General features: G+C 40.6%; 1 protein-coding gene across 2 annotated transcripts in view; it reads right to left on the bottom strand.

The window, feature by feature from the left end:
- Positions 1 to 192: 192 nt before the first annotated feature.
- Positions 193 to 25,484, bottom strand: part of dhx9 (DEAH (Asp-Glu-Ala-His) box helicase 9) — a 27,659-nt gene continuing 2,367 nt past the window's right edge. The window contains exons 4-28 of one of the 2 annotated variants that reach the window (XM_079820244.1): positions 23,976 to 24,078; positions 22,695 to 22,834; positions 22,466 to 22,614; positions 20,494 to 20,540; positions 18,889 to 19,025; positions 18,720 to 18,809; positions 18,486 to 18,650; positions 18,285 to 18,362; positions 15,437 to 15,628; positions 14,177 to 14,318; positions 14,032 to 14,114; positions 13,798 to 13,954; positions 13,548 to 13,645; positions 12,158 to 12,371; positions 11,978 to 12,072; positions 11,825 to 11,898; positions 9,247 to 9,399; positions 7,919 to 8,079; positions 7,736 to 7,847; positions 6,436 to 6,597; positions 6,226 to 6,353; positions 5,905 to 6,134; positions 2,074 to 2,189; positions 1,800 to 2,000; positions 193 to 813 (exon numbers count right to left, since the gene is read on the bottom strand). In XM_079820244.1, the coding sequence (XP_079676370.1) occupies positions 435 to 813; positions 1,800 to 2,000; positions 2,074 to 2,189; positions 5,905 to 6,134; positions 6,226 to 6,353; positions 6,436 to 6,597; positions 7,736 to 7,847; positions 7,919 to 8,079; positions 9,247 to 9,399; positions 11,825 to 11,898; positions 11,978 to 12,072; positions 12,158 to 12,371; positions 13,548 to 13,645; positions 13,798 to 13,954; positions 14,032 to 14,114; positions 14,177 to 14,318; positions 15,437 to 15,628; positions 18,285 to 18,362; positions 18,486 to 18,650; positions 18,720 to 18,809; positions 18,889 to 19,025; positions 20,494 to 20,540; positions 22,466 to 22,614; positions 22,695 to 22,834; positions 23,976 to 24,078 (3,606 nt within the window). In that variant the 3' untranslated portion in view covers positions 193 to 434. Of the gene's footprint in view, positions 814 to 1,799; positions 2,001 to 2,073; positions 2,190 to 5,904; positions 6,135 to 6,225; positions 6,354 to 6,435; positions 6,598 to 7,735; positions 7,848 to 7,918; positions 8,080 to 9,246; positions 9,400 to 11,824; positions 11,899 to 11,977; positions 12,073 to 12,157; positions 12,372 to 13,547; positions 13,646 to 13,797; positions 13,955 to 14,031; positions 14,115 to 14,176; positions 14,319 to 15,436; positions 15,629 to 18,284; positions 18,363 to 18,485; positions 18,651 to 18,719; positions 18,810 to 18,888; positions 19,026 to 20,493; positions 20,541 to 20,624; positions 20,749 to 22,465; positions 22,615 to 22,694; positions 22,835 to 23,975; positions 24,079 to 25,484 lie in introns of those variants that run through there. The other variant, XM_079820245.1, reaches the window with a different exon arrangement.

Below are 25,484 nucleotides of genomic sequence, written 5' to 3' on the forward strand. Positions count from 1 at the left end.
ATTGTATTTATTATATTTTGTATTCTATGTGAAACTTTTATTGCAGCTTTCTTGGCCAGGGCTCCTTCGCAAAAGAGACTTGTTCTCAAAGGATTTCCCTGGTTAAATAATAAAATCTGGAGTCCCAGCAGGAACTTTATGACCTGATCAAGACGACCCGATATTTAAATATAATAAAGAAATCATACAGATGATGATAGAAAAGCACTTATTTTAATAGAATACAACAGTTCACATGTATTGGCCATCTATTAAAAATGATTACTACAGTGTTGGTCACAAACAAGCTATTTTTAATAACTGATATTATCTGGAAGTCAGTTTTTCTTCATGCTTTATTTACATCAAATAAAATGAGAAGATTGAGAACCAACAACAAAATACAAACATAATTTTCTAGCATCTCAAAGATATTCATGTTCAGTTGCTGAGCTTTAATAACCACCCCTGTTTCCACCCCACCCACCTCTGGAGCCCCTCCCTCCATATCCTCCTCCTCCTCCTCCTCCATAACCTCCTCCACCTCCACCATATCCTCCTCCTCCACCTCCACCTCCTCCTCTGTATCCACCAGATCCCCTGAAACCCCCTCCTCCACCGCCCCTGTATCCACCGCCTCCACCTCCGCGATAGCCTCCTGATCCTCCTCTGAAGCCGCCTCCTCCACCCTGGTATCCTCCACCTCCTCTGTATCCTCCCCCAGACCATGATCCGCCTCCACCTCCTCTGTATCCTCCTCCACGGCCTCTGAACTCTCCACCACCTCCAAAATCAGTGCGGGCCATCTTGGGTGGACGTGGACCATCTCCAAAGCTGGAAAAACCAAATAGAGTTAACCCTCTGGGGCTCTTCATTTATGGGTCACACTCAGGAAAATGACCCGGAGGCCGGGATTAAGATAAAAAAAGATTTGAGTAAAATCAATTAAATATATTTTGGTTCAATCATATATTTTTTCTTTTCTTTTTTGGTGTTTTGAGATAATTTTATGATTTATAATTCATATTTATGCAATAATTATGACCCATTTTTTCCCATTGAATATAATAAAAAATGTAAATATATGTATATATGTATGTATGTATGTATGTGTATATATATATCATTTTTTTAATTAAAGCTGTATTTCATTTTAGAGTCAAGCCTAGGCCTCATGAAAGCAATGTTTTTAATGAGATGGTGCCATCCGGTGGACACACTGAGCATTTTTATCACACAATAGCACATTTTACCACTACAGTGGATCTAGCATTTTATAAAAACAAATTAAAATCGTAGCTTCATCAGAATGGTCCGAAACTTGGTGACTTTATTGGTACTTGGTATATGAAAAAAATTGGGGACAGGATTTGAAAAGTCTAAGTGGTCATAAAAAATAGTCACACGACTCAGGACCTTCGGGTCAAAAATGACCCTCATAGGGAATTAACGGGAAATTGGCAAAAATATGAAAATACAGAGTTTTTTTGTGCATACAATCTACAAATCAACAAAACAGAAGAGTGCAAAACAGACAAAAACACACACACAAATGAACGTGTGCCATTCCAAAAACTAATTGTGTGTGTGTGTGTGTGTGTGTGTTTTGCACTCTTGATGTTTTAGAGATCTTCACTGTTGAGTCTTTTTTTCTGCATTCTGGCTGATTTGTAGATTGTATGCACAAAAAAACTCTGTATTTCCAATTTTGCCAATTTCCCGTTCATTTCCTATGGGGGTCATTTTTGAGCCGAAGGTCCCATCAAGGTCAAGAGGTCGTTCCCCCTAGAGCTGTGGATGCATGGGCTGGGTTCTCTCACCGTGGGTTGGTGGCCATGAGGTTGATGCCGGCGGACGAGGGTCTCGACACCAGGCGAATGACGTTCAACAAGCGCACATTGGTGGGGTCCAGATTCCTGATGTACTCCGGGTCTTTGGTGACCTCCACCACCAGGCCTTCCATCGCGGCCCTGAGAGCGGCCACACCCCCGGCCACATCATGGGGGATCCTCAGCTTCAGCCTGCAGAAGGAAGAGACACTCTTAATCTCTGGTGGATCTCCCAGATCCGGCTCAGGACTGAAGCAGAACCCACCAGTCGTCCAGCTCCACCAGTTCCCCAGTGGACGTGATCTTCTTACAGCCGAACAGGAGGAGCTGGAGAGGGCTGACCAGAGTCATGGCTTTGGCGGAGATGGCTCGCGTTCGGATCTGGAACACACACACACACACACACACACTCTACTCGTGCTGTTCTGCCCGTTCTCTGAGGACACTTGTGCTGGCTTCATATTTCTATGGAGACTGCATTTGTTTGAAATATATATATTTCTAATAATATAAGTATTTACAGTCACTTTTGATATGAACACATATTTCTTTGATAAAAATCTTTCTGTGTCAGAAATATTGATGACTCATCTTGCACTACACCGTACTTTATCCAATCAAAAGCTCTCTAGACGGAGAATGTCCCACCCCTTAAAGGGATAGTTCACCCAAAACTGAAAATGACCCCATGATTTCCTCTCCCTCAGCTCATCATAGGTGTGTGTGTATGAGACTCAAAATGATTAATACATTCTCACACACTTATCCATGAACCTGATAAATGTTGCAGACATGTTTTACCGTCCACAAACAAACGCCTTTTAACTTGTGTGCGCAAAATACAGAATGACATGAATGTGCAGCGATTTGTACAAATAGAGACACAGTTATGAATATAAAACTTCCATTGTGTATTAATGTGGGTCAGAATGTGTGTGTGCAGCGAGTGAGATGTGCTTTTGTGGATCCGGTGATGCGCAATCATTCATTCACTCAATTGTGAGTCGATCCTTTGATTCATTTGGATTTTGACTTTCATTTCGCTGGTTTGGCTTTTTTCTCCCACAGAAAACCATCATAAAATGCAATATAGCGCATGTTCAATAAAGTATAGTCTACTTTTAATATCAGCGTTTTGAACATCTAGGAAACCGTTATAAAGTAATGGCTCATCTGTGTTTATGTACAGGCTACAGCTACACTCCTGTTCTTTATTAGTGAGGTACAGAATGTGTTTTTAATATCCCTGTCTGTAAGCCGTTAAGCGTGCAGGAAAATGCTTTAAACATGTAATTATAAACGCGTTCATATTCTGGGCTCCTCTGCCTTTTGTGCACATGCTTTATTAATAAGAGTTTGGTCTGCACGGTCTTCCTAATGCGTTTTTCACATTAAGCGTTTTAGAATATTCCAGAGGATGTGAAACTTTGCGCGTTTTGGGTTCATATTTGTATACTTGTAAATATCGCTGTCTAATGCATTAATGCATCCTCGGCTCATCATGTACACACAAGCGTTTTCTCCCATAAAGTCTATTATAAAGAAAACACTTAATGCAGCTTCCTGCAGTAAAACGCTGATATTAAAAGCAGACTATACTTTATTGAACATGCGCTATATTGCATATTAAGCATTTTATAATGGTTTTCTGTGGGAGAAAAATATTGTGATGAACAATGTTGTGTTCATATCCTGATTGAATCTGCTTGCCTATACAAAATAGCTTTTAACACCCGTTTACCGTGAAGGCCTGTTCACACCGGGACGATTTCCGCGTGCATTTATCGCCGACATTTAATGCCTCGTGACTAAACAAAGGGCGCCAATGTGAGTGTGCACACAGACACGCAAAACCCTCATTTTTTTTAAAAACGCCTCGGGTTCGTTTTCTTATTTTGACGCGGCACGTTAAAAACTGTCCGACCAATGAGATCAGCGCTTTTGTTCACGTGCCTGGAGCTGCTGAAGTGACAGTAAAACACCACTTGGTGGCGCTCAAGCACAAAACACTCTTGCCGAGCACACACTGATACGAAGAAGAAGTAGTAAGTAGACAAAGAAGAAGATGAGCTGCTAATGCTGCCTGCTAGTTAGCAAAAAGTGTGTGAATGGTTTTGCCATAGATATAATATATCTGTGGTTTTGGCAAGCACGTAAATACTGTCTCTCTTCTTCTTCTGTGAGACAAGCGAGTGTCAGAAGTAGGGTTGGGAATCGTGAGAAATTTTCCGGTTCCGGTTCCGGTTCCGCCTAACGATTCCGGTTCCGATTCCGGTTCCATTAAAATTATTAAACAAATAGTGGTAAAGGAAAAAGGCACAATACGCAACTCAAACAATCCATTTTGTGTTTATACTTGCTCTAAAATTCATTTACAGGTTGGCAATGTCAAAAAAGTCCTGAACTGTACATATATTACAGTATTAATTAAGCCATTCTTGCAACACATTGTTTTTCATATGAACACCTCTGAAATTGTCTTATTACATTTTATCTCTCTGTCTCTGAATAAAACCAAGTTATAAATTATATTTATTAGTTATATTTATTAATTAGTTGTATATTAATTTAATAGTAATTCAGTTATTCAGTGAACTTGTAAATAATACATTGCAATTCAGCATTACAAAGGTAATTGTGCCTAAACGCTTACCTAAACCATGGTGACTCAACGGTTGACAAATTATATATATATATAGGCCTTTCACTATAAATCTGGTATAAGCCCTGAGGCACTCTGTGCTGTAGCAAATGTTTAGTCAAATTGCTAGTGCAGCCTCCTTTGCATGTTATTAACTTTTCACATGTGTTACATTTTGCTTCATTATCATTCATTCTTTGGAAATGAATCCATACTTGTGACTTTCTCTTCGCCATGCTGGTGGTTAACGAGAAAATATCTGACGCAAAACCGTAAATGTGTAGCGCGAGGGCTTTCAGGCTGAACTGCGTTGCACTCCTGGAAGCGGCAGGCAACGTAATTAATATTCATGATGAGGTGAGCCAGAGTTGCCAGGTTTTTACAAAAAAAAACACACAATTGCACAATCGCTTCAACTCGCGGACATGAAACACAGCCCGCGGCAACAGTGGAAAGCGGGAAAACCACGGACTTGGCAACACTGGCTGTCACTCGCTATGAAAGGATACGCTTCCAGCGCTTCGCGCACACACATTGCACCAGAACCGTTTTCGGAACCGAAACTTAGGAATTTCGCGCGGTTCTGGTATTTTTCAAAAATCAGTTTCGGTTCTGCATAAGAACCGGTTCTCGGTTCCCAACCCTAGTCAGAAGCGTAAGTGCCGCAGCACCACCTTGTGTACCGGGAGCGCCATCATCTACTGAATGTGCACGTTCATTTGCCGCAGCGCCAGTGGAAATCGCTTGGGTGTGAACACTCAAGACGTGCCGAAAAACGTCACGAAAAACGCTGGCGATAAGCGCGCGCGATATTCGTCCCGGTGTGAACAGGCCTTAAGCGTCTCATAGGCAGAATAACACTCAACGTGCCAGGGGCTGTTCTGGCAGATACTGCCATCTAGTGGCAGCAGGTTTTCTTAGACAGCTGTGTGTGTGTGTGTGTGTGTGTGTGTCGTGAAAGGCCAAACCGGCGAAATAAAAGTCTCAAAATCCAAATGAATCAAAGGATCGACTCACAATTGAGTGAATGAATGATTGCGCATCACCGGATCCACAAAAGCACATCTCACTCGCTGCACACACACATTCTGACCCACATTAATACACAATGGAAGTTTTATATTCATAACTGTGTCTCTATTTGTACAAATCGCTGCACATTCATGTCATTCTGTATTTTGCGCACACAAGTTAAAAGGCGTTTGTTTGTGGATAGTAAAACATGTCTGCAACATTTATCAGGTTCATGGATAAGTGTGTGTGAATGTATTAATCATTTTGAGTCTCATACACACACACCTAGGATGAGCTGAGGGAGAGGAAATCATGGGGTCATTTTCAGTTTTGGGCGAACTATCCCTTTAATATCATCTGCAGCTGACTAGCAAGTAGAACATTATGGTTTAAGTCTAAATGAAGTAGAAACGTAATTTCGAGCGAGACTTTAAAACCAACCTTTTCCCCAAAGACAAAAAAGGGAGATGGATAGGTCATATCATGGTTGCTGAAGGGACAGTTGACGGAGGACTTGTGAATGAGAGCGTTGCGTCCCTCTGTGGTCAGGATCTTCCTCTTCTCCTTGTGGTAGCACACGTTAGGGTAAGAGCCGAACGTCAGCAGAGAGATCACCACATCCAGGTTATTGTCTGGGCCCACGTTATTAAACATCTGATTCATTAGGCACTCTACAAGAAACGCAGAAAACACACACATTCAGACACACACACACACACACCTGTGGACTGTAAAGAGCGTGCGGTCAGCAGCCGGTCTAACCTTCAGGGAAGCCGACGTTAATCAGGATGTCCTTCAGCTGGACCTTAGCCTCCCAGGTCATCCTCAAAGTGGGCATGTTCAGCCTCTTGTGCTCACAAAAGCGGATCTCCGCCTCCTCGCCTCCCATCCTGATGAAGCAGAATCCATTTAAACGGCAAATCCCTCAAGAAGTTAACATGTAAAAGCAGAGTCAATGCCCTCTGGACCCACCGGACTTCATCCCAGGCCTGGAAGACCGAGAGTAACGCCACATGATCTGAGAAACGCGTGCCCGCAAAGTTCCTGTGAACAAAGCCCAGGCGTTTGCCCTCGTTGATGAAGGGCTCGGGGAAGCAGGCGGCGGCGGAGATGGTGCACACGGCATCGCCAACACTACACACACACACACACACACACGTTACAGGAGAAGATCAGCCCATTATACACAAGACATATACACAAAAAAAGAAAGTGATCTAACACACGTTATGTTTTTAATACACTGCTCTTCAGACGTTTGGGGTCAGTGAGATTTGATCAATTGGTGATTACATGATCAAAAGTGACAGTAAAGGCATTTATAACGTTATAAAATATTTTTTTATACATTCCATTCAGAATCCTAGAAATAACGTCTCATGTTTCCATTCAGCAGAACCATAACTGATGCCTTATTTGACCAAAAAAGGTCTTTGTAAATCTTGTGATTACAACATGAGCAAATGAGCCGATGTGTTGATAGAAATCATCTTAATTGAAAAGCCAGTGCTCTTCATCCCCAATGGCAGATATTTGCTCTTGTTTTAAGCTCAAACTCACTTCATGTTGTGGAGTTTCTCTTCATTTCTTCATTAAATGTGTCCTGATTTACGGATGTTCTGATAGTTGAGCTGGAAACAGAAACCCTAGGTATACATTTTCAGCACTTCATGCAATTTAATACTCTATGAAATCTGTATTATTAATTAATATTCTGTTTTATCTTTTTAATGGTTAAATTAAATTGTATTAATCAAAAAGCATGTCTAATTAATTTAAATCATAAAACAGACAATGTCATTTTTAAAGGCCCTATGAAATATGTTTTATTTTTTCCTCAAATTCCTAATTTAATGCCATGATTTTAAATGTAAGACTTTCTGGTGCAATTTAAGACATTAAGGTGTTAAATTGTGGAAGGTCAAGTTAAAGGGTTAGTTCAGCAATGTAGATTCTGTCATGAATGACTGACCCTCATGTCATTCCACACCCGTAAGACCTTTGTTCATCTTATGAACACAAATGAAGATATTTGTGTTGAAAGCAGCAATGACATTTCCTCTCTCAAGACCCATAAACGCTACTAAAGACGTCGATAGTCCATCTCACTAAAGCAGGTCTACAATCAGTTCATGAAGCGGCAAGACCCGTGGAAACCCTGTCACTGATCCCAAACTGAGCAGAAGTGTATATGCATGACTAATTATAGTTTTTATTTTACTTTATATTTGAAGGTTAAATGTGACCTGACAGGTGTGAGGATGAAACGTACTTAAAGATGCATCCCATAATCATCATCTTCCCCAGTCGTGGTTCGATGGGCAGTTTGGCCAGGACGCGCCCCAGTGGAGTCAGCTCATCATTACAGTCCAGCGCATCCAGCTCTGGGAAACAACACCGGCTTGAGGATCTGCTTCACCTCAACAGAATTAGCATTAGCACATTAAAGCTGTACCTCTCAGCGTGTGCTCCGCTTCAATGACGGCATCCAATGGGGGCGGCTCAATGGCTTTGGACAGGAAGTTTCCGATGGCCCCCAGTCTCAGGAGCTTAATGCTGAGGGCCACCTCATGCAGCGGCGTGCGGAAGATCTCTGGAGTCATGTGGGTGTCCAGTCTGCAGAATCAAGGCACTCTTTCAGATTCAGGGTCATTTAGTTTGAGCTAGCATTACAACTTGGGATGTAGCGATACATCGTATAACAATATAAAAATGCGACGTTGATGTAAACGATATGATTCGCGAGATAGACAGGGTTCCCACTCTTTCATGAACACCAGATTCAAGGACTTTTTAAAGCACCTTTTATTTTAAATCAAGCACAATAAATATGATAAAGGTGTGTGTGTTATTGCCACTATATCAAACACCTACTGTACCTGTGTGTGTCATTACTGCAGTAACGCTACGGCATTTACTGAAAACTACAATATAATTTCAAATGAGGAAAAATTTACCATACCACGAGAAACAATTACCATACGAATAGGGCTTTTGCCAGTAGATGGCGCTTATGGAACAGCAGAAATATATTGAAATAGCTTCCTCCCGTAACGCTGTTTTGTTCTGGCTTTGGCTGCGCATGAAGGCCAATGTTTGTAATAGCACACGCTACTCTAACACAATGCAGTTCATGCTTAACTCAAGCCCTTTCAAGGACCTGTGTTTGTTTTCTAGTTCTTTCCAGGCCTTGAATCCATGTGTCTGAAATTCAAGAAGCGTGGGAACCCTGGATAGAGTAAGATCATCCAAGGCTCAGCTCAATGTATTTATAAAGCATAAATCACCAGTTTCAGTGACATTACTACATTAAAGGTGCAGTGTGTAAGTTTGAGCAGCATCTAGTGGTGAGGTTGTGAACTGCACCCGCTCACCCCTCCCTTCTGAAGCACAGAGAAGCTACGGTGGCCCATACAGGACAAACATGTGAGACCGCAGAGAGTAGCTAGTGCTCTGTTGAGAAGTTTGTCCCTTTAGGGCCACTGTAGAAACATTGCGGCACAAAATGGCGTCTTTACTGTAAGGGACCCGCGGTGTGTGTAGATAGAAACGGCTCATTCTAAGATCATAAACACACAACGGTCTTTACACACCACTGAGAACAGAGTTATGTGTGTTATACTGCATTTCTGTCACTAGATCCTCATAAATACTACACACTGCACCTTTAAACTACTATATATAATGTTGAATATGTATAGTAACACAGCTATCGTGATAAATATGGTATTGTGAGTTTAGTATGGTGATGGTATGGTTCCATCGCTCATTAAAGTGCCGTACTTCTCAAAGCGTGCCCGGCTGCAGAGGTGGAAGCAGAAGCCCGGCTTGACCCGTCCAGCTCGACCCTTCCTCTGCTCCAGGTTGGTCTTCGAGGCCCAAACTGTGGCGTAGTTTGTCATGTTGTTGTGGGACGTGAACAACTTCACTTTCTGCCTGAATGACACACAGTTTGCATTTTAAAAACATTTCAGAACCAAATGGAGCATACAGAGAAGATTAATGTACAGTACATCAAAGAAAGAGTTCACATGAACATATCAGCGTTACTAGGGCTGGGTATGGACAAACTTCACCATTCGATTCGATTACATTCAATATCGATTATTGTGGAAACATGTCAGGTACAATATATGGCAAATGTTCTCAAGGAAATCAAATATCTGAACTATGGGAGTCAGAGGTCAGTCTACTATATTATTGAAGGTTAAAATGAACTATATACAAACACTTAAATTACATTCAATTATGTTTTTTTTTATAATACATTTATAATATTAAATTTACAATTACATAATCATTTCTACTCCAAATCGTTTTTTGAAATATGAACATTTAAATGGTCAAATCAGATTTATTCATACATGCATTAAATATTGAAGAACATGACAAATTATAATGAATATGTAAAATGGTGCATATATTTTTCAAAATGCTCCTCTCTAGAGTTATGATTCTAGCTGATGAGTTTATGGACACTGATGGGGTTTTCCTGAGGTAAATGTGACGTTAGAAGCCGTTTTACTGACATCTTTCCACAGTTGAAACACTGACAGAGCGATCACGTCACATGATGCGGTTAGTTGTCCTGTATCTTAACACACACGTTCAGATGCTCGTTCATGTGGCGCTGTAACTGGGGTTAAAGCAGAGAAGATCAGTTCATGTGCCGCTTCTCGAGCTGAGCCAGAGCCCTCTCACGCCACAGCGCCAACACGGTTATGATAAGGCCTGTCGCGATTGTCCATAAATCAATTAATCGCACAATAAAAAAAAAAAAAAATTAGCTCGATAATTTTTCCGGCCGCAATGATTTCCAGTGTCCGTTTTTATATCCATTTTTGCCAAGCGTTACATTATGATCACGCTCTTATACATGTAAATGCTTCTAAGCGCGACAAGACATGAGAATGCGCTGTATGTCAATGTCCTGTGTGTGTAGCTGTGTGTGTGTGTGTGTGTGTGTGTGTGTGTGTGTGTGTCAGTGTCCAGTGCGTCTCATGTCAGCTAATCGAGGGACACTCTGACACACACACACACACACACACACACACACACACACACGCACACGCGCGCGCTTTTGCTCTTGAACAAACAATAACAACAACACAGAGGATTTATTGTATTCTCATATTAGGAATCTTAAATTAGTTAAATAACGTCTTAAATGAACTTAAAGAGGAAATGTTCTTAAAGTGACAGGAGCACTGATGATGCCTGTTATTAATGTTCATCAAAGAACAACGGGAACAGAGAAAATTTGCGCTTTAATGATGATTCATCTATATTTCATTTATTATTTATGCAGTTAACTATTACATTTCTGTACATGTCTAACATGGAAGGGACAGGTAAAAATAACATTTATTATAATGGGGTTATGTAAAGATTGTTTTAAGTCACTAAAATTAAAAGTTAAAGCCTAATAAATGTTGAGATTGTCATCTTTCAGTTATACTGTAATGTAACGTCATTAATGTTTCATAGAGACATCAGTGATTCTGGCCTTCATTCATAAAATCATGACATTACAACACATATTTAAAATATGCCGTCTTTAAATTGTTTCTACATCAATTTGGAGAGTAACTAAAATTATTACAATATCAAAACATTAAAAACGTATATTAATCGTGATTAATTACAGGACAAAATGTGATTAATTAGTTAATTTGTTTAATGGATTTCCAGCTCTACCTAAAACTCAATCATCCTCTGCAGTTTCAGCTGTTTATTCAAGAGCATTTGTTTGTGAACAAACTGAGAGTCCATTGCTTTTATTGTTTTGGTTATGTTCATTTTTTGTGGATATTTAAAACACTTTCCGTTTTCAGTGTTAAATAGTCTTTAGAAATAAAAGTTTATTGATCTTTGAAAAGGTGTACCTGCATTATTATTATTATTTTAGATGAAAATGGTCTCAGAACGACTATTATCGTTTATCGCAATAATTTCTTGGCCAATATATCGTCCAGCAAAATTTGTTATCGTGACAGGCCTAGTTATGTTTTTGAATGTCGTAATAAAATGGGCATAATGTATGTGAAATCAACAGTAACAGCACAGATTGTGATTTATTAAATGGGAGCTGCGCTACAATGCCCCGCTCATTCATCTGAAAACACGATAGACTAATCGATTGTTGGTGTTTAAGAGTCAATAATGGTTCATAAAAATGAGAATCGATTAAAATGGATATATTACCCAGCCCGCTTATTTACACACCCTCATGTCGCGCCAAACTCTTTTGGTGACCTCTATTGTATGGACAGAAACATCTCATATCGTCTTAAATCATATCAGGTTTGGAACGACATGCAGGCGAGCCGTTCTCTTTATTTAGATTAACAGAGCTGCTTACTTGCAGGAGTCGAGGACATAGACCACATCGTTGATGGTGATACTGGTCTCAGCGATGTTTGTGGATAAAATGACCTGTGGTGTGACAGAGAAAACTGTTTAAAACTAAATCAATACACCAGTTCCTAAACGGACCAATAACAGGAGTCCAGACCTTGGTCACGCCGTCAGGGACGGGCTCGAACACACGCCTCTGCTCTTCCCTGGGGATCTGAGAGTGAAGGGGCAGGATTCGGTACTGATGACCGCCTTAGGGACACAAGATTGGAGGAATCACTGTTAGTCATCTACAAGTCCATATCTCAGGAGAATAGAGTAGGATATCAGTCCAGACCGAAGTGTGGGCTCATCTCCAGGTGTTTCTGCATGGAGTAGATGAGGTTCCAGCCGGGCAGGAAGACCAGCACAGCTCCGGGCACTTGCAGCGTTTCGATGTACTTCAGCAAAGCCTCGATCAGCTCGAACGGGGTTTCCTTCTCATTGAGCTGAGACATGGCCCGCTTGGTCTCAGGGCTGTACTCCGGCCCACAGATGACATTACAGTTCACCTGGAGAACACACACAGACCCATTTCATTTAATCATATAAATATAACATTTTTGTCTTAAATACATTAGGGCTGAAACGATTAGTCGACATTGTCTTTATATGTCAAATATCTTTGTTGTGGAGTAGTCGTTTGATCTCATGTGGCCTAATGTAAGGGTCTGTAATATGGCGATTTGACCGCTAGGGCGCTGTAGCGCTAGAGTGTAATGGAGCCCTTACAAATGTTGCGGTAGAAGAAAACAGCGCGAACGACGGAGTGCAAACTAATCTGAACTAGCAAGATGTGGGAAAGTTTCACAAAACTTCAAACTTATGCTGCGTTCACACCAAACGCGAATTGAGCGTCAAAATAGCGTCTACCGCGTCTAGTTTTTTTTTTTATTATAACACTATTAGGTATTATAGTCTCATAACACGTCTGTATTTTGTTCATATGCATGAAGACTCACAAAAGGGGATGTTAGGAAGAATATCATGCCAGTTACTTTTTCATATTGTTAATTAAAAGGTGAATGAGAATCTGTCAGCTCAATTGTCATGTAAGAGATTAATATTGTCATTTTTGTCTGCAATGTGCAGATTTGCAGATTCATATTTTGAACATTCTTTGTGTCCGGAAGTAAATGTCCTCTTTTTCTGTTTCAGTTCTAAGAAAAGCAGTGGGCCTGTTATTGTTTTACAAATGAAGCTCTTAATACTGCTGCCAAGAGATGTTTACATTCAAACATCTTTTTTTTTGTCTGTAATGCAGCAAATTTTTTTTATTATTATTTATCTTTTCAATTGAAAGCGAACAGAATATTTAAACAATGCTTAGAGAGCATTTGTGTGTGATTTGAGTTCTGAGAACTTGGCTCAAAGTTCATTAAAACAACCATTTCAAAAGCTGAAGTGATTTTCTTTTTTATTTAGAATATGTATAACAATGTTTTAACTAATTGAAAAAGCTGAATAATCGTAAAAAACTTACTGATTAGTCGTCGATGGCAATGGCAATAATCGATGATTAGTCGTTTAATCGTCCTAATAATCATTAGATTACTCGATTATTAAAATAATCGTTTGTTGCAGCCCTAAAATACATGCATTTGTCTCAGACAATAGAAGTGGGTTATAATATTTGTATATGTTTTCGCACCTAATCTTTAAAAACACAGAACCACACACACACACACCTCTTCCTCTCCCCCATCTTCATCTTTATCCTTCTTCTTCCGATCCATTGGTGGCGGTACGAACTGAGTCATCTGAATGCAGTCTTCCAGGAAATACTCTGGAAAAAGAAAAACACCAATAATCTACCAGGATGATGAAGTGATTTCAGTGCTTTACAGTCAGTCAACACACTCAATAATTAATGCTCTATTATTGAGTAAGATGATGTGAATATTAAAGAAGCTGATTATTTTTAGCATCCCTCCTGACCTTGCACAGCATGTGCGCGCCCATGCACTTCGATGACGGGACAGTTGAAGAAGTACTCCTTAAACATGGTGGTGTCAATGGTGGCAGACATGAGGATGACCCGCACCTCAGGGTAAGCCTGGACCACATCTCTCAGCACCACCAGCAGGAAGTCAGTCTGGACAGAAACACACACTTATGAATATAGTGAGACGGGATCCTGATATCAAGCTGATATGGTAGCGCCGGACTTACATTCAAGTCCCTCTCATGGATTTCATCCACAATGACATGACTGATGCCGCGGATCCCGGACTCCAGCTTCCTCAGCAGAACCCCTGTGCAGATGACATGTTTAGCTGTGCAGTGACAGACTCAGATTCAGAAGAGAGGAGCTTACCAACGGTGCAGAAGAGGATGCTGCAGTGAGGGCGAGGCAGGACTGACTCAAACCGCACACTGTAGCCACAGCTTTTCCCCACTTCCTCCGCTCTCTCGAAAGACACCCGCTCCGACACGGACACCGCACTGATCCGCCTCGGCTGGAGGATGAACATCAGCAGAAGCAAGCCATCAAACGGGTCAAGGGGACCGAGCACACACAATTAGGGCTGCAACTAACGAGTATTTTAATAATCGATTAATTTGTCGATTAGTTTTCCGATTAATCGGTGGATCGGATAAAAAACCCCATTAACTTCCAATCCTTTATCCAAAAACAGAACTGACAGTACAAATTCAGTGCAAAAAATCTTCAGAAAGTGCACAGGTTGCTACAATAAATCTATAAATCTTTTTTTTTTTTTTTTATAAAGAAAAATACTAATCAGAACACTTAACAGGATGTTAGAACTTGTTCTCTACACGACACTCAGACGCACACACTCACAAACAAACTTTAATGGGTTTAGTTAAATTGTAATGCATTAAGAATTTCTCTAAAATGTCCAAACCCATTATTTACTCCTGGAGAAAACATCTACTGTATACAATACAGTACAGACACAGATTTAACTGCTGTGACATAAACAAATATTATGTAACAATTAAATAAAACTACTCGTCCTAAAGAAGAACACAATTAATGATATGCATTCTATATAACAACATTCCTTATAGATTAAATATGGATTAAATAATGAATGTATAATAAATATAATGAATCCTTATTAAAACTAAAGAGGTGATTTTCTCTGTCTTTTGTTGTTTGATTAATATTAAGAGCACAAATGGAAGCAGGTTAATGGACTGCTGTCACTTTAAGACCGAAAATGACAATAGAGATTAGTCATAGTTTTTGTCAGTGAAGTGAATAAAAATGTGTCTTTAGTCTTGCAAACTATAATACCAGCCCTGCTTTACTACTGTTATTAACGCTAACTTGTCATGCTTGTGAAGCTGGATAACGAGTAACCACCAGAAGAGCTACTGGAGGGACGGCACGCTCCTCACTTCCAAACGGAACAAAAGTGGGATTCTGTAGTGACTTAACCGTGCTTTTTTTATACTCAAACATCTCCGCGTCTTATTGAGGGTCAAAATAGTCGCGCGACACAACGAATCGATAATGAAATTCGTTGCCAACTCTTTTAATTATCGAATTTTATCGATTCGTTGTTGCAGCCCTACACCCAATAGCGAAGCATGTCAACACGCTCACCTGTGTCACAACGATATTGCATTCGGACGCTCTGCCGCTGTGGATGAACTCATCCAAGATGTACTGAGGGACCTGCGTGGTCTTCCCACAGCCGGTGGCTCCGCGGATGATGACCACTGGGCTGTTGTGAACCGCGGCCATGATCTGCTTCTCAAAGTTCTTGACTGGCAGCTGACTCCGCTCCCCTAGAATCTGGAAAAAGAACATGCGAGTTCATTTCACAACACCAGAAAAACTCTAGTCTGTTAATCTGTATATCATTAGACGTTTTTCGGCGCGTCTTTGTGTTCACACCCAAGCGATTTCCACTGATGACGCTTTACGCTTCTGACACTCGCTCGTCACACAGAAGAAGAACAGAGACGGTATTTACTACGGATGCACACTACAGTTAGTCCACGGTTCAATACACACCTCGGTTTTTAACCACAGTTTTCGGTTCGGTTCTGATGGCTTGTCACATCAGTTTTTTACTATTCTATTCTTAAGCGACAGGAACAGAGTTTAAGGAGAAAAAATACTTTTTTATTGACTATACACATTCCTAGTGTACTGTATAATATAAAATAAATATATATAAAGATTAACAGTGGCAGCTCAGAGCTGTACAGCAGCATTTAAGTATGAGATTGAATGAATGAATGTAAAAATAAAACACTACTTCACTATAAAATATACACTGATTCTTATTAACTTCTTAACCCGCACCGGTTCGTGGATGGGGGGGTTGACAGAAGTGGGGGGGTGTGTACTTTTATTTACTTTTGTTTTATACAAAATATTCAATCAACTATCACAAACTATGCATCATTTGAAAGCTAAAACACTCAAGATTCATGTTCTGAACTTGTTTTTGCAATAAATACACCAGAGAGGAAAGGGTTAAATGAAATGCTAAAGGACCGTCCATGTAAACATTAGCATAATATCAGCGTTACTCATCTTTCATCTCCTGTCGTTCAGATCAGATCGGACGAATCCAATAAACACCCGCATACATCTCTGTGTAAGAGTCCACTCTTCAAAATGCATCCCACTTTTTAATCCAAAACAATGAAAAAATAGGGAAAAAACTAAAAATCCTCCGTTGTTTGCAAGAGAGTTTTGAGTTAGCGTGATCAATCATGTCCATTTTCAATGAAATATCGATTCTTATCCGTGTCTGGCAAACTCCCCCTGCTAGAATAGACTCTCCCACGTATTTTAAACCCTCCCCCGTCTCTCTCCTTCAATCAGAGACTCTTCTGGGATGCATCATATAGAGGAAGTGCCTTACAGGCTTGGTGAGCTGTCAATCATTGCGCCCATGGTTTTCGTTGGATAAAGGCACTCGGTGCCCAGCCAATGCCTTTCCAACAAAGGTTTGATTGATGGACTTAGTAACCAATCAAAAGGCATTATCTTGCGCAGTTTGCGTAAGTAGGCTTTGGTGAATACTGTTAGTGCGCTGGCTGCGCGTTCTCCATGGCGCAACTGCAGTGGAGCGCGCTGTCTCTCACAGACGCTTCCCATCAGCTAAATGAGTTTTTTACACTTTGTAATCTCTGTAAATAGTTGCTTTAGTTTTTCAGTAACTGTTTATCCATTATAATTAGTATTATATTGCAGTTTATTGCAGATTTATTTGAATGAAAAACTACTCTTTACAATAGCAAATGTTCTGAAATAAATGGCCTTTTTGAAATGACGCCTAGACTTTTCTTGACATAAAAGCTCACAGAAGCTACATTACTGAGAGAATCATCCTCATATTTGAATCATGACATGATTAGACATTCAGTTTTATATTTAAGTTATTTTCAGGCTCTTAACATTAAATTATAATATTTTTTTCCCTAAGTGAAAACAAAAAACAAAAAACGTGAGTCACTTACATGTATATTTACATGTATATTACTCTGTTCCCATATTACTTTGAGTTATTATGACTCTTGGGTAGCAATATTTCAAGTGTCTAGTTTAAAATAAGACCAGGTTTATGAATATAGACCATAGGGTTTAAGAGCTGCAGACATATTCATTTGGGTATATCGTTTTCAAAGAATTCCTAAAAAATGGGGCGCTTGTTAAGAGGTTAAAGCTAAAGTTCTTCAGTCAAGAGCAGTGAGTGATTTTCTCTTTGTCTTTTGTTGTTGTATTAACATTAAATTGATAGTTCACTCAAAAATGAAGATTCTGTCATCGAGAAATTAACACAGGTTATGAATATTAGAGTGAGTAAATAATGACATTAGAGGTGAACTGTCCCTTTAAGGACGGCGTGTTCACTATAGTCTGCGCTACTGTCACTTTAAGACTTGCACGCATCTAATATACAGACACACACCGACTTTACTTTAGACATAACCGACTGTGTGTGTGTTAACCTTGTGTGTATTTGACAGGCGTTTAGTGCGCACGTTCAGCTCATGTTAAAACCGTGCATAATCACGTGAATGAAATGTTTAACCAGCAAGGCTTTAAAACGCATGCAAATAATGAGCTTTGGTGATTGTGAATAACTCTAGTGTTTCGTGAGTATAACTCCACCACTAACCTGTGATGTGAATGTATGTCGAGTTGTTCAGTGTTGGGATGGAGGAGGCAAATGATAGAATGTGTAGAAAAATAATTAATTAAATGCCAAACCGAGCGCGTATTGAACAATGAATGCCGTACCGAACGATTATATTGAGAATTGTGGCATCACTAGTGTTTACGTTTTTTTTAAAGAAATGGTGCTTTTACGCCTGGCATTTAGCGCGTCGGTGTGCACACTCACATTGGCGCCCTTTGTTTAGTCACGAGGCGTTAAACGTCAGCGATAAATGCGTGCGAAAATGTATTTCCTGGAGTGTTTCTCTCTCACCGTCTGCAGGTTCTTGTCCTGCTCCAGCTGATAGTTGAGCTCCTGCTGCAGGTCTGTGCTGATCTGTTCTGGCGTACACTGCAACACACACACACACACACACACACACACACACACACACACACACACACACACGTCTTCAGTCGTAGGTATATAACACTGATACCCTTAAGTTAGGAAAGTTCAGAGCAGCAGACTCACAAACGCCAGCGGCCCTTCGTCGATGTTGGAGCTGGTCCAGGGGTTCCAGTTGACCTGTGGTGGGGACCAGGGCACCACGCCGGCCATGCTCTGCCTCTGGGACGGCTCGAAGTGAGCCAACTTCCCTTGAACCAGAGACACTGGGGGACTATTGGGGTCCTGAGGCTAAAACAGGACAAAGGTGTTGGCACAAACTCACCAATATCTCATGCAGGTTTCCTGTCCAACACTTACAGGAGGAGGGATCTCGAGGCCAAGCTCTTGCACAATACTGTGCAACTGCTGCGGCAAATCATCACTGAGATTCACGTCATACACATCCACCTATAGCAACACAGACAGGAAGTTAGAGGAGGCAGTAAACACAGAGCTGGAAGAAGTCGAACTGGGGTGTTAAACTCACACTTTCTCCCTCCTTCTTCTTGGTCAGTCCAGTGAAGGCCTCTATAACCCCCAGATGGTACAGCTGGCGGACGAGAGACAGGGCACAGGACTGGGCGGCCAGCTTCTTCGTCGAGCCATGCTCGCGGCCACAGACCTCTAGAAGAGCAGGACAGCATTAGCTGGGACACAACTTCTGATGGCGGACGGGAGGGTTCGGGTTAAAGGAAACCCCTGGTGTTAAGACTTAACTTAAATGATCTCTTACTGAAATATGTAGTGGAAAAAATATGAAAGATTGTGGACAAAGTAGAGTTTATATTCTCTGCCCGAGCCAATATTTCCCAGGACTATCCGGCGCCTTCATGTCACGATTATTGTCTGCTATAGCCGGTTTGCTTCTTATTTATTAAATCCAGGCAATTGGCTGATGAAACATTGATTCAAATTAAGACAAAATGCACTTTAAAGAAAGGCTTTCTACAAAACTTAATGTGCTCAAAATCATTTCTGACCCACTCGCATCTTTGCACTTTTCATAATCAGGTCACATTTTAAAATTACATTGTATTGTGTTTCATATTTATGTTTAAATATTATATTGTTTAATGGCTACAGCAAGTATATTCAGCTACAGTACAGATGTCATGTGCGTGTGATTTGAGCGTTGTTTTAGCAGTGAGGCTTCATGAGTGGAGCGCTGGCATAGAGCGGATTATTGAGCGGAGCGCTCGTCAGAATGCCCTCGTATAAAAAAAATGGCAGGGTTTAAATCGGGTTTGGGCTCATAATGACAGTTAATGTGTCAGGTTGGGGTTGGGCTTGATTTTTGAGCCCGATCTAAGCTCTAGTACAAAGGTACTGGTGCTACTGTTGATATTTTTACCACAAAACAACTCAAGATGATGCGGCTTTAGGCTGTGATTATCAGTCGAAGGGCCACAGCAGAAGCGATGCAAGTCTTCACTGCTTTCCTAATGAAAAGAAACTAAACTTCGTAAAGACCGCGTCTCTATTCTCTTGAGCCCTGACGATTCAGAGGCTTTTAGTCGACCGCAGCCTCTGAAAGAGCTCTCAGGTGGTGATGGATATAAGCGCAGGCTTAAACTAAATGGCGTACCATCGATCTTTCCCCACAGGAAGTCTCAACGCCCCTGGATATCGAGTGAAATCCGTGCTGTGAAACGGCAGAGATGAGAAGCGCTAGATGCCATCACATGATGTAAACATGCAGACGCTTTGGAGGACAAAGACGGACGTTTAGTTTCTTCTTATCATGATGAAAGCAGTGAAGACTTGCGTCGCTTCTCCTGTTAATCACAGCCAAAAGCTGCACAATGTGGCGTCCTCTAAGTTTTGTTCGAGTTGTGTTGAAAATAGCAACAGTCGCTCGCTGAGTATCACCATTTGACATTATCAACTGCACACCTAAACAAAATGGCGCCCCCTTTATACACAATATACATATAAAACGATGGGGTTTTTATAAATAACGTAAATCTTTCATGGTTTTTCCACTACATATTGAAGCAATATCAAGTCTTAACACCAGAGGTTTCCTTTAATAGTGCACTCTTTGACCTTATATTTGAGTATGTAGAAGGTTATGAAGCGTTCTGATACTTACTCCTACCCAGCTGTCTTACAAAGAGTGTCATCTCAGCAATAAAACTCCTATAATAGAGCAAGATATCAAATCAAGAACATGTGAACATGACCTTTAGCCCACAGATGTCTTTAACAATCAAACAAACTGACCTCTCAACCGGACAGCACATGAGATCAACATTGGGCCCATACGCCCCATCCTGAGCGGGTTTGTTTTCCTGCCAGACTTCTAAACAGGGAGTTATTCCTCTCACGGTACCGGAGAACTCGACCCCTGATGGACGAGTGACATCAGAAATCACAACCAGACATTACGTTCCCACCTCGAGACCCAACCAATCACATACTTTACCATGTGACCTCTTAGTGTAGCCTAAGTCATGTCACATGTGTTCCCCATGTAAGGTTGTGATTTCTGGCATCTCTATCGTCCTCTGATTACACACGACATGGGTGAATCTCACAAAAACACGTCCAGGTCACATTTCACCGCACAATACGTAAATATAATAATAATGTACATGTTGGTGACATGATTTAGCACTATTATATACTTCAATGGACATTGTAGCTGTGTTTTAGGGCTGTACGATTAATCGCAATCGAGGTTTGGCTTATGTGCGATTATGAAAGTGCAAAGGCTGCGATTGTAATGAAATAAATAAACGCCCAGCGTGTCAGTGAAGAGCTGCTCTGAGATCAGTAAACACTGCTCCGTCTGAAAGCACTGCGACTTTGAGCAACATGTGTCAAACATCTTCACAAACTAGTAATGAGAAGCGTTCATAAAGCTGTTGTCCAACCAAATACAGCGTTTAATAACAGGTTTTAACTCTCTTCATATCGTCAGTCGAGCTGATGTGGCTTCTCATCACAGAATATCATCAGCACTGAATACTTTATTATGATGAAAATACCAGAGAAGGCTTGAGAACTCAAATACACCATATCTTGTCGCAGAAGTATTACCTTCATGTTTATTATTAATCAGTCAAAGCGTTTCTATCTTCGTTTTATTCAGCTACAGCGCTAGCTTCACTTTAGGGATTTAATGAAAACAAACGATAACTTCTCTGGCGCAAGTGTGGAGATTCTGCTCGAGGGTATGAATGACACTGTTGGGTAGAAAATAAGAAAAATAAAACTTCTCTCTTAATAAATTTATATGAACATCTATATGTTTTTCTTCAATGTACAGGAGTTTTAATCCCCACAGTGGATGCATAAGAGGCTCATATTTCATATTAAAGACTTTAAGAAATTGATATTACAGATAAAAAGCACAGATTTGTATAATACATATTTTTTTTTTTACAATAACTCAACCTTTCTAATGATTTTTAGTCTGTATACTAACAGATAACCCATCATTTTTAGTTTTCTGTAAAATTTAAATATTATTATTATATTGTTATATTTATTCTTAAATGCTCCATTTAATTTTTTTAATAATGAATGTTATTGTAATAGTAATATTTCTTATTTTTATTTAGCAATAATAATCATTATTATTATTATTAGACACTAATATACAAACACAAAATGTTATATATACACACTTTTCATTTGTAAAAATTAATAAATAATAATAATCGCAATTTTAACCAGAATAATCGCAATTAGATATTTCCCCCGAATCGTGCAGCCCTAGTGTGTTTAGATGTGTATTGTGGTATTCTGGCAATCCCTATGCGTGTTGATTCCTGTGATTGATTGAAGTGAATCTGCCCTGGACATGTTCTTGAGCAGTTTGGTGAGATTCACTCATTGGATGCTGGATTTGTAAGGTGACAGCGAGATGAGATGGCCTTTGCTGTCTGAGATCTCCTTGAGGTGAGATGTACATCAAGGAGTTCTCTGTGATCGCTTCAGTCCAGCAGAAAAACAAACCCTTACACATTAACCGTGTGATTTCCTGAACACTGAATCTGGATAGAGATGAATCTGTCTCTCTCACAGTGAGCGGCTGCGTTTGATGGGGATGTTCTGACCTGTTGTGGTCAGGCCCCACTTGGCTGTACTTGTAGTCGGTCTGGTTCTTCTCCTTCTGAAAGAACTGGTTCAGACGCGCCTTGGCATTGTCCAGAGTCCAGTTCCCATGCAGGCCAGCGTTCAGATCAACTTCCTCGGATTCCAAGGTCTTGGGGAACAAGAAGAGAACCCTTAACTCTCAGAAACACTCTGTAATGCTGGTTAGACTGCCTAAAAATGAAGAGCTACCGCTTTGTCGTCCTGTTCTTGTCTCTTGGAGTAATACTCCTGCAGGTTGGCTCCGCGCTCCCATTGGGCATTCCCAAAACCAGAGTATCCCAAACCTGTGACTCCGGGAACGGGTGCAGATGCGGAGCTCTCCGATGGTTCTGAGACAGGAAGAATTCACTGGTGTTTTAGTCAATGTTTAACCTCTGCTGCTCTTTGGTCATTTCTGACCGGAAATTCAAATGTTAAAAATCACAGCTTCATCAGAATGATATGAAACTTAGTGACTTTTCTAGCATTAGGGATGTAAACACACAAAACAATTGGGTCATGAGTCGATCATGCTAATTGGTTGTAAAAAAAAAAAAAAAAGTATCGTTCATTGTCTTCGGTCATAAATGAATGGCCATAGGAAATGAATGGGAAATCTGCAAAAGCACAAATTCTCTAAATATTTGTGTGTAAAATCTACAAATCGGCCACAATGCTGAAAAAAAGTACTCAGCAGTGAAGGGGTGACACTCTAAAACATCAGGAGTGTGATATTGACACACACACACGAAAAACTGAACCTATGAACCACATTTTGAGTTTAAAAAAAAAAAATCACAGCTTCATCAGAATGATATGAAACTTGGTGACTTTTCTAGCATTAGGTATAAAAAAGGTCGTAAAAAAATACTCCCACTTGTGCTCTTCGGGAAATGAATGAGAAATCTGCAAAAACACACATTCACAGAAAAAATCTATTTCTAACAAACAAAAAAATATCTAAAACTTCATAATAAATAGTCTTTGAGATTTGTAAAATATATATTCAAATCCATCAACAACAAAAAAATCATTAAACGTGTTCAAAACAGAACTAGTGAATCCTCCAGCCTCTCCATAGAGACTCTAGTGGTCACACACATGCTTTACGCCCAAAAGAGGCGCTAATCTGCCTTCAAAAATATATATTTTGAAGGCCTAGTCTCTATTTTAACCTGAAATACAACAATAATTAATTTTTGTTTTTAAAAAAATAATAATTTTCAATGCCAAAAATAGACCATAATTATTGCTTAAATATTAAAAAATACCATCAAATCATCTCAAAATACAAAATTAAAAAGAAAAAATATTATTGAAGAAAAATAAATTGCATTGGTTTTACTGCGGTGGAGGAAGTTTAATGTTTAGGTGTCGGGTCACTTATGAGCAATGCGCCCCCTAGAGGAAGAGCAGCAGAGGGTTAATAACTGTGTGTCAGACAGCGAGCACACGCCACAACTACAGCACACTGGGGGATTAAAGGCTCACCCAGTTCCCTCTTCACAGCCAGATGTGGAGGAAGTGGACAGCTGGATGGGAGATTCCCAAACTCCACAGCACCATCTTCATCCGCTCCATCAGGAACACTGGCCTGAACACCACAAACATCAGCTCAGACTTCATAACCTGTGCTGGGCACGCTACTGAAAATCAGGCATCAGTTACAGATACTACAAGTCATTTAATTCATTGACCAATTACTGTATATCAAAAGTAATCAGTTACTAGGGAAAGTAACTTAAAGGGTCACTTCAGTGGTTTAGCAGTAGGGTTTTATCAGTAGAAACCTGGTGGTTTATTCAAATGATGGTACATTCCCCCTCATATCCCCCGAGACCAGAGAATTATGCAGTTTATTTCTGGAAAAAATCCTCCGATGACACAAATATCATCATTTTGCATCATCTGAGGATGTTTTGAGGCTCGAGACTCCAGCCAGTAGATGAAGCTGCTCCGCATGTTATCATCCGCCCACAGGGAGAGATCTCACACACTGACTGAGACACAGACGGCCGCATGGACATTAATAACGGAGCGCTGCAGAGCAGAGAGTGCTTCAGCTCTTCCCTGAATCCTGTGCTGGTTGATCTTCCAGATGATGTGAGAACGCTCTGGCTAACGCTAACCCTCAGCTGAGTGAGATCTGACTCTGACTCTCCTTCAGCTCACTCACTTCACTGAAAACACACCTTCAGCTTTTAACTGTAGTGTTTATTCTCGAACTGAACTAAATGATTGTATTACTCTGAAGATCAGAACGACGGTGTAGGAGTGGCCTCATAGGGCAGCGAAGCAGTGCATTCTGGGAGTTGTTGTCTTTCATCCACATGAGACAAAAATACATCTCAGTGTAGAAGGCGCCAAATTTAAAAATAATTCCACATTTCTACTGCATAAATGACCCAGTTTAAATACGAAGCTTAACGCTAAACCACTGAAGTGACTCTTTAAGTTATGTAAATATGAACAGAACTGATCCGGCATGTGTAGAAGCAGCTGCTGTTTAAACCGCATCCCATAATGAGAAGCAAACCCACACGCCATTTTGTGTTGCTTGATTAAAGAAATATTTCGTTACATGCGTTACCGCTAGAAGTAGTGCAAGTACAGTAACACGTCACGCCCATCACTGATCATAACACACACACACACACACACACACACACACACACACACACACACACACACACACACACACACACACACACACACACACACACACACACACACACACACACACACACACACACACACACACACACACACACACACACACACACACACACACACACACACACACACACACACACACACACACACACACACACACACACAGCCCCTAAACCTACCCCTCTCACACACACACACACACACACACACACACACACACACACACACACACACACACTGCCCCTAAACCTACCCATCTCACACACACACACACACACTGACCCCTAGAGCTGGAACTTCAGCTGGATTGATCTCACACACACACAC

This window comes from Gobio gobio (genome assembly GCF_949357685.1).
Source record: "Gobio gobio genome assembly, chromosome: 6".
Lineage (NCBI taxonomy): Eukaryota > Metazoa > Chordata > Actinopteri > Cypriniformes > Gobionidae > Gobio > Gobio gobio.